This window comes from Lissotriton vulgaris, chromosome 5, assembly GCF_964263255.1.
Source record: "Lissotriton vulgaris chromosome 5, aLisVul1.2, whole genome shotgun sequence".
NCBI classification, from domain to species: Eukaryota; Metazoa; Chordata; class Amphibia; order Caudata; family Salamandridae; genus Lissotriton; species Lissotriton vulgaris.
This window is the reverse complement of record NC_141693.1, coordinates 1,336,505,489-1,336,518,667: the sequence shown is the minus strand read 5'-3', so window position 1 is coordinate 1,336,518,667 and position 13,179 is coordinate 1,336,505,489. Positions and strand designations below refer to the sequence as shown.

At 51.5% G+C, this 13,179-nt stretch overlaps 1 protein-coding gene across 1 annotated transcript in view; it reads left to right on the top strand.

The window, feature by feature from the left end:
• TBC1D22B (TBC1 domain family member 22B) overlaps positions 1–13,179 on the top strand; it is a 416,082-nt gene that overhangs the window by 143,156 nt on the left and 259,747 nt on the right. The window contains exons 4-5 of the mRNA XM_086923270.1: positions 822–1,001; positions 1,651–1,721. Of these exons, the coding sequence (XP_086779396.1) occupies positions 822–1,001; positions 1,651–1,721 (251 nt within the window). The remainder of the gene's footprint in view (positions 1–821; positions 1,002–1,650; positions 1,722–13,179) is intronic.

The following is a 13,179-nucleotide window of genomic DNA, read 5'->3' as shown; positions in this document are numbered from 1 at the left end:
ACTAACTACCGTTTCTTACAGATATATCGTTACCGAAGGTAAGTAACTTGTGCTTTAGGTAGAAATTGGTAAATGTCACTGTGGTCTGCATCTGTGGGCCACAAGCTAGCTAAGTGTTGACAAGAACATCCAGATTTCATGCACCAGGGCAGGTAGTTGTTTTAACTGGAAGGACCAGCAAATGCCTCATAGGATATTGAAAGTTTACGTCTATGTAAACGAGATCAGTTGTACCGCTGTATGCCACAAGTCATTGACTCCCAGACAGTTTTTAATTACCAAAATATAATTCTTAATGATGATCCTTGTTGGGTGTTCCTTTAGGGTCAACCAGAAACTGGTTGTCCTTAGCGTACATATTTAATTAGGTGAGGTTAAAGGAACTTATACAAGAAGAGGTGATGGGGCAGAAGCCTGACAGACTCCATAATCTGTGCTGGCAGGATCTGAAGTTCCTTGGTTAATTTGATCTTTTTTTTAGGTAAAAATCAATCGTTTAGGATGGTAAGTATTGGCTTATTCTGGAACTATGTAAAAGGCTATATTGAACTGGTATTTAAATTGTTTTAAAGTAGTAAGCTCCTGCACAGGGTGCGTAGCTTGTACCTAAATAGATTGGCTGCTACATTGCATAAGCTATGTTTATTTTGCAGATATGCGTTTTTGGTGTAAATAATGTGTTTTAGTTAACAGCTTTGGCTGTGATGAAGTCTGAATCCCTTGACTAGTTTGAAAAATTATTTTCTTGCTAACCTTTTAATACCCCAGTAGTTTATCAGCCCCTTGCTGCATGTTGCTAACCTGTGTCTTTGTTTTCTCAGCCGACCCTTTGATAAGGCATCCGCTCCACAAACAGCAGTCGCTCCCGCTTAGACCAGTTATTCCACTTGTTGCTCGAATTTCTGACCAGAATGCATCTGGTGCACCCCCTATGACTGTCCGGGAGAAAACCAGAATGGAGAAGTTTAGGCAACTACTTTCTAGTCCCAACACAGACCTCGGTGAGTTTTTAAGGATTAATGGAAATGCCTGAATTGCTCAGATGTGGATCTTAAATGAATAGGGCTGGAAATTTCAGTTGGAAGGTGAAGTTTAGTGGTGGAAAGTCAAGTTGCATATTTGAATCTGAACGAGGGAAGTTGTAGTTCGAGGACCTGCATTGCCGCTTCCACAGATAGAGGATTAGAGGGAGTGTCCAGGCAGTTTAGTGAATAGGAGATTTTAGTAAGCTTGCCAGAATTGGTTTTACACTGGGTTAGCATGTTAATATGTTCGACAGTGTGTTTGAGTTTTGTTTGTGTGGGGCCGGGCAGGGTTTAAAAGATTAATCTACCATGGATCAGATCAGAATTGTTTGTAATTATGCAAATTGAGTGTATTGAGTTCAGTACTCTGACTTCAACGTGCTTTTCTAGGTATTTTCGATAGACCATAGAGGGGACAATCATCTCCTGGTTATGCTCTGCATTGACTGTGTTAGGCCTGTGTCAGGAATGCAGATTTTGCTTACTGAAATAAGGGCCGTCCCTGGACGTTTCCAAGGACCGTGAATGCCATTGAATTCTAAATAGCGCTTTGTAGTCTTAAACACAGACTTAATGATCTTCTGCCCCTAGTGATGAGAATAAGCTGTACTATTATCCCTTGCAGATGAGCTGAGAAAATGCAGCTGGTCTGGCGTGCCAAGAGAGGTACGACCTGTGACATGGAGACTCCTGTCGGTGAGTGTTCGAGGTAGTCGGAGCTTTGCATGCGTACTCAAGTAGCCAATGTTCGCTAAGTAGCCACTCGCGTCCTCCATCTGTTGATTAGTTAGGTCCTTTTTGCCACAGAGATTCCAGCTTTTGATGGTAGCACTTTGTTTGCTGAATTTCCAGGTACCCCCAAAGGATATCATATTTTCCATTTGCCCTTTTCTCACTTGCCTACGTTTTGTATAGTCTGAACTGTATTTGGTAGTGCTGTGGTCACCAAGTTGCTTGTTAAGTGTCAGTAAATGGGTGTATTACTTATTGGCGTGTCACAAGGTAAGGCACCTCCCCTAAAAAACACCTAAACAACAAATGCAGTGTATTTTGTACAACTACGCAAAATAATTTACTATAAAAGCCCTATGAAGAAAGTATTGTTGCCTATATAGACTTATAGAAAAAATGTACAGTTAACCATGTAATGTGCAGTAAAGGTTAGTCTAGTCACCATAAGAGTAGTGAGCTTGTCTACCCATCTGTTGTCCGTCTGTCCATATTGTTCCTGGACGTAAGTTGATCTGCCTCTCTACACCAAAAAATTGTGACCATTTATCTGCCTGGCACGATATAAAAAGCTCTGTGTATTCAAGTTTTTGTTTTATTTACTGTATTTCAACCAGGAACATTATACAATAAAACATGTGAAGGCTGTTACCATACATGGTAAACCTTTTATGACTTTGTAATTTTAGATGGGTTTGAATGAAAAAAGTGGCAGTCTGGGAAAGGGAGGGGGTTCATTCCAAAAAATTGCTGAGGATGACTGTGAGAAAATGGGGTTCCATTGCAATCCCCACCCCCCAAACACACACACACTTTTGCCTGGCTTTTGATGCAACCTTGATTGTAGAGTACGAAGTCCAGCTGTCCAGGTTCCCAGTATCAGCGTTCTTTCCTTAAAAACCTATCCACCATTCGTACTTCTGCCCCCTGTAAGTCCCTAGTAAGTTGTTGCCACAGAGCGTACATGGGCTGGGAACTTGACAACTTGAGTACCACATCACGGTGATGGCTTCACTGAACCCAGGAGTGCTTGGTACATCTCCTTGTAATAAATCCAAATTGTGCCTGTGTGAGATGTTTCAAACCATGTACTCAAAGGGCACCTCAGAGGTGCCCCCTGAAAACCTACCAACGCTGGTGTGATCTCTGACCGGCTGTAGGCAGCCAGCCAGCCACCAACAGACATGTTTCTGGACCCCTGGTTGGAGAGCCCCTTCTCTCTGGGACCAGAAACAATGCACAGTGTGGGCAGAGGTGTCTCACCTCCTCTCCCAGAATGGGCCAGTGCTCGAAGAGGGAAACTTCAAAGGTCCGCCGCCTTTGTAATGCGACCCCCAGCCTCTGCTGCTAGCAGTAGATTGCAGCCCCAGTTTATACCCCCATGTTGGGCGTGAAATCCAGTGGAAAACTTAAAATAGGAGGTGTACCCACCTCTGCCCACTCCCACCCCTAAGGTGGGGGATGCGAAGTGAAGCACATCTTACAGTCCCCGCCATCTTGAAAATGGGGGGACCAGTCCATACAGGACTTTTTTGCAGCGTGAATGTTTCTGGATTCACTATGCTGTGCATATTCCGCAATCTGGTGGTTGGGTCCGGAATCGTAGTCTTTTTTCTCTTTTTTTTTCGTAGCCCAGGTGGGCGTCGACGTCCCACCTTCTGGTGTACCTTCGGTGTCGTCGGCATGCTTCCGGCGGAAGCTACCACCCTTGGGCGCCATCTTCAGATTCTTTTTTCCGCCGTTGGGTCTGGATCGTCACGTGAAGCTCCAGAAGTTTTGGAGGAAAAAAGGAGAAAATACAACTACTGTTCGACGGTAAAGACCGGAAAAGATTGGGAGAAGAAGACCATCAGAGAGGAGACGACGAAGAAAGAGAAGAACATCGAGATCTTCGACGTCCTTGGAGGAATGCGCATACAGGGGGGGCCCCCTGAGCGCAGGGATGTACAAGACTCCATTTAAATTCTGCAAAAACTGCCACCGCAAGTTCGCGCAGAAGGACCAACACCCGGTCTGCAACCTCTGCCTGCCTATCGACCACGAGAGCAGAGACTACAACGCCTGCTCCGTCTTCAAGCCGAAGACACTCCGAGTTCGAGAGAAGCAGAGGACAGCTCATCACACGATGCAGGGCACGGGCCAGGCCCCGACGCTTTACGAACTGGGCCTCTCCACCGACGACGAGGACAACATCGCCGAAGGTCCAGATGACTTCACGGTCGCAGAGACTGATAAGAAAACGCCTGACAAGGTAGGAGAGTCTACGACCCCGAAAACTCCCCCAGGGCCTCGAAAGCCAGAGGCGGACCCTCGAAAGGCAGAGTCCAAGGCCTTGAAAGGAGCACCGGCGCCGAAAAGTTCGACGGCCGAAGCTGCATCCTCTGAAAAAGAGCCCAGTGGATCCTTCGACAAGGACTCCCGGAGGCCGAAGACAGGCGAAAAGCAAAGGTCGGCGAAGCAAGCCCCCGAAAAAGGGTCTTCGACTTCGCAGGAAAAGGAGCTGAAGAAAGCTTCGACGTCGACGACGCCGCCAAAGAGAGCGGCCGAAACGCTCGACGACTACCAGGCCGCGGAGATGCTGAGAAAGAAAAGAAGGCTCGAGGCCGAAATGGAGAACATCCTCCAGAGAAAGAAAGACTTCGACGAAAAAATGAGAAGTTACAAGATTCCCTCGAGACCGGCAACGTCCGTCGCTGAGGTGACAGAACAGGAGGAGTTCGACGTCGAAGAGCCGCCGAAAACTCCGGAGCTCTCGGAGCACGAAGAGGAAGAGGACCTCTATTATAATGAAGGTGATTACGGGGACCAGCAGTCAAGCTACGGCTCGGGTTCCTCGACGGCCCAAGACCAGGAGTGGCAGGACATCGAGGCCGAAAACCCGGAGGAGGCGGTGGAGACATATCCGTTGAGGCCTTCGCCACCGGATGGCATCGGGGCATACAACAAGGTCGTCAGGAAGGCAGCAGCAGCTTATGGGGTTAAGCTAGAGGAGGAAAAGCCAAAAGCAGATTTCCTGCTAGAAACATTGCTCCCCACACAGGCAAGAAGCCAATTCCTTCCCATGCTGAAAAGTATCACAGACCAGGGGAAGGAAGCCTTCAAGGACCCGGCTACATGCAGATCAGTAACGCCGAGGATGGAAAAGAAATACAAATTCTCCTCACAGGACCCGGCTTATATCAAGGGGTCCGTCACAGCAGATTCTATTATCGCTGCGACAGCCAGAAGAAGGGCCAACGTCCCAACAACATCTGGACCTCCACCTGACAAGGAAAGCAGGAGGATGGACCTAACTGGGAGGAAAATAGAGAGAAACGCTGCAATGCACTGGCGGATGGCGAACTCAAACGCCCTCCTAAACAGACTTCAATACCAACACTGGGATGAGATGGGGCAATTGCTCAAGCACCTCCCGGAACAATACCCCAGGGTTCTGAAAAAATGTATGACAAGCAACATGACGCTGATCCTAGTGGCACCACAATGGGCCAGGCAGACCTGGTACTCTCAGATAATGGAGATGGCGCAGGGCCCCCCCCACAAGTTCTCAAAAAGAAGAGACCTACTCTATATGGAAAACGGAGAAGTTCTACACCCAGAGCGCCTCAACCTCTCAGCCTGGCTCCTGAGGACTTAGAGTTCGCACATCTAAAACTACCAGAGAGCACCCTGAGAGTTCTGCGAGAGGCAAGAAGGCCCAGCACACGCAAATGCTATGGGGCAAAATGGAAAAGATTCACTCAGTGGTGTCACAAGAAAAAACTACACAGAAAACTGACAAGGGAATCTACGGTGCTAAGGTATCTCACGCACCTAATAAAGGCTAAACTAAGCTCATCCTCGCTAAGGGTACACCTGGCAGCGATTGTGGCTTACACAAGAGGAGAAACAGGGAGAAGCTTTTTCACATCTCAGGTCGTGAAAAGATTCTTGAAAGGGGCTAAAAGAATAGCGCCACCAAAAAGAAAGCCACCACCGGCTTGGAACCTGAATATAGTATTGACAGAGCTCATGAAAGCACCTTTTGAACCTATCCACAAAGCATCACTGCAAATGCTGACTATGAAAACAGCCTTTCTGGTAGCAATCACATCTCTACGGAGAGTGAGCGAACTGCAGGCTCGAACACTACAGGAACCCTACATTCAGATACACAGTGACAGGGTCGTAATGAGAACGGACCCGCACTTCATGCCGAAGGTGGTGTCAAGGTTCCACATGAATCAAAGTATTCAGATCCCTAGCTTCTTCCAAAACCCCACTACAAGCTCTGAGAGAGCACTCCACACTCTAGACGCAAGAAGGGCAGTGATGCACTACACTGAAAGGACGAAAGGACACAGGAGGACAAAACAGTTCTTCGTATCCTTCGTAAACAGTTACATGGGTAAACCAGTGACAAAAAACGCCATAGCTCGATGGATCGCACAGACTATACAATTCTGCCACAAGCAAGCGGGCCAGGAGCTAACAGGAGGGGCACAGGCTCACTCAACCAGGAAGAAAGGAGCAACAATTGCCTTTCTGGCCAACACACCAATTCAGGACATATGCCTGGCGCCCACATGGGCTTCAGTGCACACGTTCACTAAGCACTATTGCGTGGATGTTCAAATGAACAAGGAAGCACAAGTAGGACAAAAGGTGCTTCAACATATTTTCAACAACCAACGCTCATCTTCCACCCAGCCGCCACAAAAGTAACAAAAACCACTACAAAATCTATGCACAGCATTGTGAATCCAGAAAGATTCACGCTGCAAAACGAATAGTTTCTTACCTGTCGGTGTAGTTTTGCAGCTTGAAGATCTTTCTGGATTCACTAGCGAACCCACCCGCCTCCGCCAGAAAGATGAAGCTGGAAAAGAAGGTGGAAATGCATAAAAAAGGAAAGAAAGTTGAAGCTTGCAAGATACGTGAAAAGAATCACGTTTAAAAAAAAAAAAAAAAAAAGAGGATTAACATACATAGCCATGGATTCACTACAAGCAGAAAAGACAAAAAGAGACATAAAAAAGAATCCGAAGATGGCGCCCAAGGGTGGTAGCTTCCGCCGGAAGCATGCCGACGTCACCGAAGGTACACCAGTAGGTGGGACGACGACGCCCACCTGGGCTACGAAAAAAAAAAGACTACGATTCCGGACCCAACCACCAGATTGCGGAATATGCACAGCATAGTGAATCCAGAAAGATCTTCAAGCTGCAAAACTACACCGACAGGTAAGAAACTATTCGTTCTGGTCCTTCTCCCACAGAAGGGTGGCATAATACAGGGTGTGGCCACCCAGGTAATTTGCCCATTGGCACTACCTGCCACTCCTCTCAAGTGCCCTTAAATGTAGTATTTAGGTGGCATCCATTTACCTAGACACTAGATCTGCGATGATCTAACAAGAAAGAAGACATCCCTGCAGAGAAGGCTGAAGGCGACCACTGCCTTGCCTCCAGCCCTACTGGCCTGTCTCCAGCTTCTGCAAAACTGCGACCTGTCTTGCAGCCAGCGACCTCTGAAAACCCTGGGAGGACTGCTGCCTCTGAAAAAGACTTCAATCTCCTGTGGACAGCGGACTTTTGGGATTTAAGTACAAGGGAGTGGAGAGCTGCTTGTAGGTCCAAGATACGGATGGAAGGGAGGATTAGGGTGGGCTGGCATAAAGAAATTAGTTGTGACAGAACAATCTTTGTGGAGTTAGTGCAGCCCACATTTGTAGGTAATTTAATAGATCAGTGGAATAAGGTAAATAGCAGCTGTTGGTGCTTGTTGTGTGACTAAAAGGAGTTGTAAGAAAAGGTGACCGTTGCAAGGAGCTGATCGTTTGCCACTTGGGTACTCTGGACAATAGACCTGTACTGAAGTAGCGTAAGGAGTTTTATGATTTTAGGAGTGTAAAGGTTGGAGGGCGACTGGCAGTGTTAGAGGACTTGTATATTTGCATAAATGCAGCTCTTGGGATTGAGCCTCATTTTGTAGGGAGGCTAGATGGGGAGGAAAAGTAGAGGTGGCTGTAAGAATGGTGCAGAGATTGTTTGGAGCAGAATGTGTAGGAAAGGTTATTCGCTGTTGGGTGGGATGAACTTGGTTATACTGGTACATGGGCCTGAAATTAGAAAGATAAACGTTATAGGTTCAGGGCTTATGTTAAATGAGAAATTCCTAATGGATTATTCAATTGAGGCACATTCAGTAGTGAGTAAAGGGCTTACACATAAGTATTCAGGAGCTTGGTAGTAGTATACTTCCTCAAAACTCAGTGCACATCTTGGTCTAGAGAGTGAATGGTGGATGAATCTAGATTTGATGAGCATGTTGATGTAGTGGATCTGTTGAAGGTAGCAGTAATCTGAAAGAGACAGGTTAGTGATAGATTCCTTACCTTAGAATATCCCCAGGCATCAGACTGGATCCGGAAATTTTTGCGTAGCAGTACCCTTGTGCGTCGGTAGGCGTCGTCTGTGGCTCCGCGTCTGTCGTCGGTGCCATGATGACGTTGTCTGAGTACTTAGACGCCGCCTCCGCGTGCTGACGTCAGTTCTTCTTTTTTCCGCGCCAGCAAGCGCAGATCTGGAAAAAGCAGTACTTTAGTCACTTTTTGAATAGTCTTTTTTGATCACTTTTGATAATTTTTTCTTGAGTCTTGCGTCTCCGGACGGTGCCTAGGGATGCCTGGTTTCAAGCCTTGCGAGGATTGCGACCGACTGATGTCGGTCACTAACCCTCACCGCCGGTGTCTCTACCTGCCCCGACTGCCGGGCCCTGACTGCGAAAGCTAGGCGGGAGCGGTCCCGCAAGCGACTCGAACTCCGGCAGTCGGCCCGGCGCCATGAGAGGTCCCGGTCCCACAGGAGGTCGAGGGACAGGTTGCGGGGTCTGAGCCATCACAGCTCCGAGAGTGGTCATCGCTCCTCTGGGTCGAAGTCGTCGTCAGGTAAGCACAAGAAGTCGAAGAGACATCATCGCTCTTCTGACTCCCACCGGCGCTCGCGTGACACGCCCGGGGGTTCGGGTGACACCGCCCACGCAGCTCCGTCGGAGTCGCGGGCGTCGCAGCCTGCTCCACACCCTCCGGTCCCTGGGCAGGACGCGACGCCGGGGGAGATCAAGCGCTTCCTCATGGCCATGAGGAACCTCTCTTCCCTGACGGGTTCCGCGGCGCCTTCGGGCCCAGCGGACCCGTCTGCGGCTCCTAGCGGGTCGGGGGCTTCGGCCCGACGCCATCTGGTGCTTCGGCCCGACGCCGCTGGCGCCTTCGGGCCCGGCACCGCAGGGCCCCACTGGATCCGCTTCGGGATCCGGGTCGTCGCCGGTTGACTTAACGACCTCACCGGCGCGGGTCCCTCAGGTGTCCCCTCTGGCACAGTCCCCGATGCCGACCTCGCTCCGGTTCCGGCGTCGGAACGGCGCCGCTGGGCGCCGCTCTCGATGCCGCTTGGGGAGTTTAGCTTCTATGAACCGGCCTCATCGTTTGACAACCATGACTATCAGGGGATGGGTGAAGAGGAGTATTGGGAGGGGTCTGAGAACCCTCTGTCCAGAGAGTGTCAGTCTCAAAAGGACTGGACAGGTGGACTTGGGGATGCTAGTGGTCTGGACACATCACCGGACATTGGTTTTGTCTCGCCTCCTACCGTGGCTACGAAGGAAGGGGCAACCTACAGTGTGGTGTTGAGGGCAGCCAAGGCCTTGGGCCTTGAGCTCCCCGTCGCGGCCGTGAGGACTAACCTCCTCACTGAGGTCCTTAAACCACAGTCCAGCTCGGCCGAGCCTCTGCTGCCCTTTAATGAGGCCTTGACCGACGCTCTTTTGGGCACTTGGTCCAGGCCCGCTACGGGTTCGCCCGTAGATAGGAACGTGGCCAGACACCACCGCCCGGCCCCGGGCGACCCATGTTTCCTACCCACCCCACCCCCGAGAGCCTGGTCATCCAGGCATCGAATTCCCAGACCGCATTCCCGTCTGCTCCGCCGGACAGGGAATCTAAGAGGTATGAGCAGTACGGCAAAAAGGTATTATCCTCCCTTAGTCTGGGACTGCGGTCTTCCAACACCGCTTGCCTCTTGGGCCGCAACACCCACTCTCTGTGGGATACGGTCGCGGAATTGCTGCCAGAGTGTCCGTTGGAAGTACGGGCCAAACTCGGCCAAGCCCTTGTGGAAGGCCGGGATGCAGCAAAATATTCTATCCGGTGTGGGCTGGATACCACGGACTCACTAGGTAAAGCGATGGCAACGACGGTGGCGATTCGTCGCCACGCCTGGTTGAGGTCCGCCAACTTTTCGACCGATGTCCAGAACACACTGATGGACATGACGTTTGATGGCCGTCGCCTTTTTGGCGACAAGGCAGACCATGCGCTTGAGCGCTTTAAGGACTCCAGGGCTGCGGCCAAGTCCTTGGGCCTCTCGGCCCACGCCAGCAAATGGGTGCCTTTCGCTCATTTCGTGGCCAAGGAAGGGGCGCCCCCACACGTGCTGCCAGCCACGCACCGCAGACTAACATCCAGCGCGGGGCGGCCGTGGAAATCGCTGTGCAGGCGGTCGTGGAAAACGGCGAGGCCAGTCAACACACTCCCCCGCAGCATCCGTCTCAAAACCCTCCTAGTCCGTGCTTTTCGGCCCATGTGAAGCTAGTGGGGTCAGGGTTTGCCATCACCACTCCCACTGGCGCACTGTCACGTCGGACAGGTGGAAGCTGCAAATCGTCCGAAGGGGCTACTCCCTCCCCTTCGAGACGACCCCTCAAGCCATGCCACCGCAACACCACTGCGTATCGGGGATCATTTGCGGCTTCTGCAGGAGGAAGTTTCGGCCCTCTTGGCCAAGGGGGCGATCGAGCGCGTTCCTGGGCCAGAGTAGGACGTGGTTGCTACTCCCACTACTTTCTGGTACCCAAGAAGGGCAAAGGGGGCCTGCGCCCTATCTTGGACCTAAGAAACGTCAACGGCTTCCTTCGGAAGGAGAAGTTCAAAATACTGACTCAGGTCTTAGCTGCCCTGGACCCAGGAGACTGTATGGTAGCGTTGGACTTGCAGGACGCTTATTTCCACATCCCCGTCCTGCCGGCCCACCGGCGCTACCTGCGGTTCACGGTAGGCCACGAGCACTTTCAGTTTACCGTGCTCCCCTTCGGCCTTACAAGCGCCCCACGGGTGTTCACGAAGGTGATGGCGGTGGTCGCAGCTCATCTGCGCAGGTTAGGGGTTTCAGTCTTCCCCTACCTCGACGACTGGTTGTTGAAGGCGGGCTCGCCCCAGACAGTCGTCAGCCACCTCCAGACGACGGCAGACCTCTTGCACATGCTGGGGTTCTCCATCAATGTGCTGAAGTCACACCTGTGTCCCTCTCAGAAGCTCCTTTTCATCGGTGCGGTTCTCGACTCCGTGCAGTTTCGGGTTTATCCACCCGAGCAGCGGGTTCGGGATATACAGGCTCTGATTCCAATCTTTCAGCCTTTATCCCGAGTTTCGGTCAGGTTGACGCTGCGGCTTCTGGGGCTGATGGCTTCCTGCATCCTTCTGGTGCATGACGCCCGTTGGCGGATGCGGGCTCTGCAGTGGGACCTGAAGTTTCAGTGGGCCCAGCATCAGGGCAACCTGTCCGACCATGTCCTGATCTCGGAGGGCACTGCGAGACAGCTGCAGTGGTGGCTCACGGACCGCGATTGGGTCAGCGGCAGATCCCTCTCCCTTCCCCAACCGGAGCACGTAGTTGTGACAGACGCGTCCCTTCAGGGCTGGGGAGGCCACATGGAAAAGGCGGAGATCAGAGGCCTCTGGTCTACGGCGGAGTCCCGGCTCAATATCAACCTTTTGGAGCTGCGGGCGATTCGTCTAGTACTGAAGGCATTCCTCCCCTCTGTCCGGGGGAGTGTAGTGCAGGTGTTCAGGGACAACACCACCGCCATGTGGTACTGCAACAAACAGGGCAGGGTGGGGTCGTGGACCTTCTGTCAGGAGGCTCTGCGCCTTTGGCAGTGGCTGGAACATCAGGGTGTGACCCTGGTGGTTCAACACCTGGCAGGTTCTCTGAACGCCAGGGCGGACGAACTCAGCCGCCGGTGCATGATGGATCACGAATGGCGTCTGAACTCTGACGTGGCGCAAGGTCTCTTTCAGCAGTGGGGAGAGCCTTGGTTAAATCAATTCGCCACCGAAGACAACACGCAATGTCATCAGTTCTGCGCGTTGGAATTTCCAGGCGGCACTCGCTCGAGACGCTTTTCATCGCGAGTGGAGTTGCGGTCTGTTGTACGCCTTTCCGCCTATACCACTTCTACTCAGAGTGCTGAAGAAGATCAAGCGCGACCGGGCACAAGTCATCCTTGTGGCTCCGGACTGGGCAAGAAGGTACTGATATCCCGAGCTACTCAGTATGTCAGTCGATCCCCCCAGTTCGTCTGCCTCTTCAGGAGGACCTTCTGTCGCAGCAGCAGTGGACTGTCCTCCACCCGAACCTGTCCAGTCTCCACCTCCATGCTTGGAGATTGAGCGGCGACAGTTGAGGCCATTTGACTTGCCTCCTGAAGTCTAACATCATTCTGGCAGCCAGGCGTCCCTCCACAAAGTCGGTATACGCCTGCAGGTGGAACAGATTTGTGACATGGTGCACAGCAAAGGCTGTGGATCCTCTCTATGCCCCTCTTTCTGAGGTTCTTCTCTTCCTTCTTTCTCTTGCCCAGCAGGGCTCTGCTCTGGGCACTATCAAGGGCTACCTTTCTGCCCTTTAAGCCTTTCTAAGGCTGCCTGATCAACCATCTTTGTTCAAGTCCCCTGTTGTTAATCGATTCCTGAAGGGCATCACACACATGTTTCCACCTGTTCCCTTCGTGATGCCTCAGTGGGACTTGAACCTGGTTCTTACCTTTCTGATGTCCGCTCCCTTTGAGCCACTTCACAACTGTCCTATCCGCCTTGTTACCTTGAAGACGGCCTTCCTGGTTGCCATCACCTCTGCCAGCAGAGTGAGTGAGCTCCAGGCTCTATCCTCTAAACCTCTTTTCCTTTTGGTCCATCCGGACAAGGTTGTGTTGCGGACAAGGCCCTCTTTCCTGCCCAAGGTAGTCACAGCCTTCCACATCGGGCAGTCCATCACCTTGCTCACCTTCTTTCTGCCTCCGCATCCCTCGAAAGAGGAAGATAGGCTCCACCGTCTGGACCCAAAACTTGCTCTCTCTTTCTATCTGGATCGCACACGCCAGTTCTGGGTGGATGACCAACTCTTTGTTGGTTACGTGGGCGCTAAGAAGGGAAAGGCGATGCACAAGCGGACCATCTCGCGGTGGATCATCTTGTGTATCCAGACTTGTTACTCCTTGGCTAAGAAGGAACCCCCTGTTGGGCTAAGGGCTCATTCCACTTGGGCCATGGCAACTACAACTGCCCTGGGCCGAGGAGTGCCCTTGTCGGACATTGTTCAGGCAGCTACGT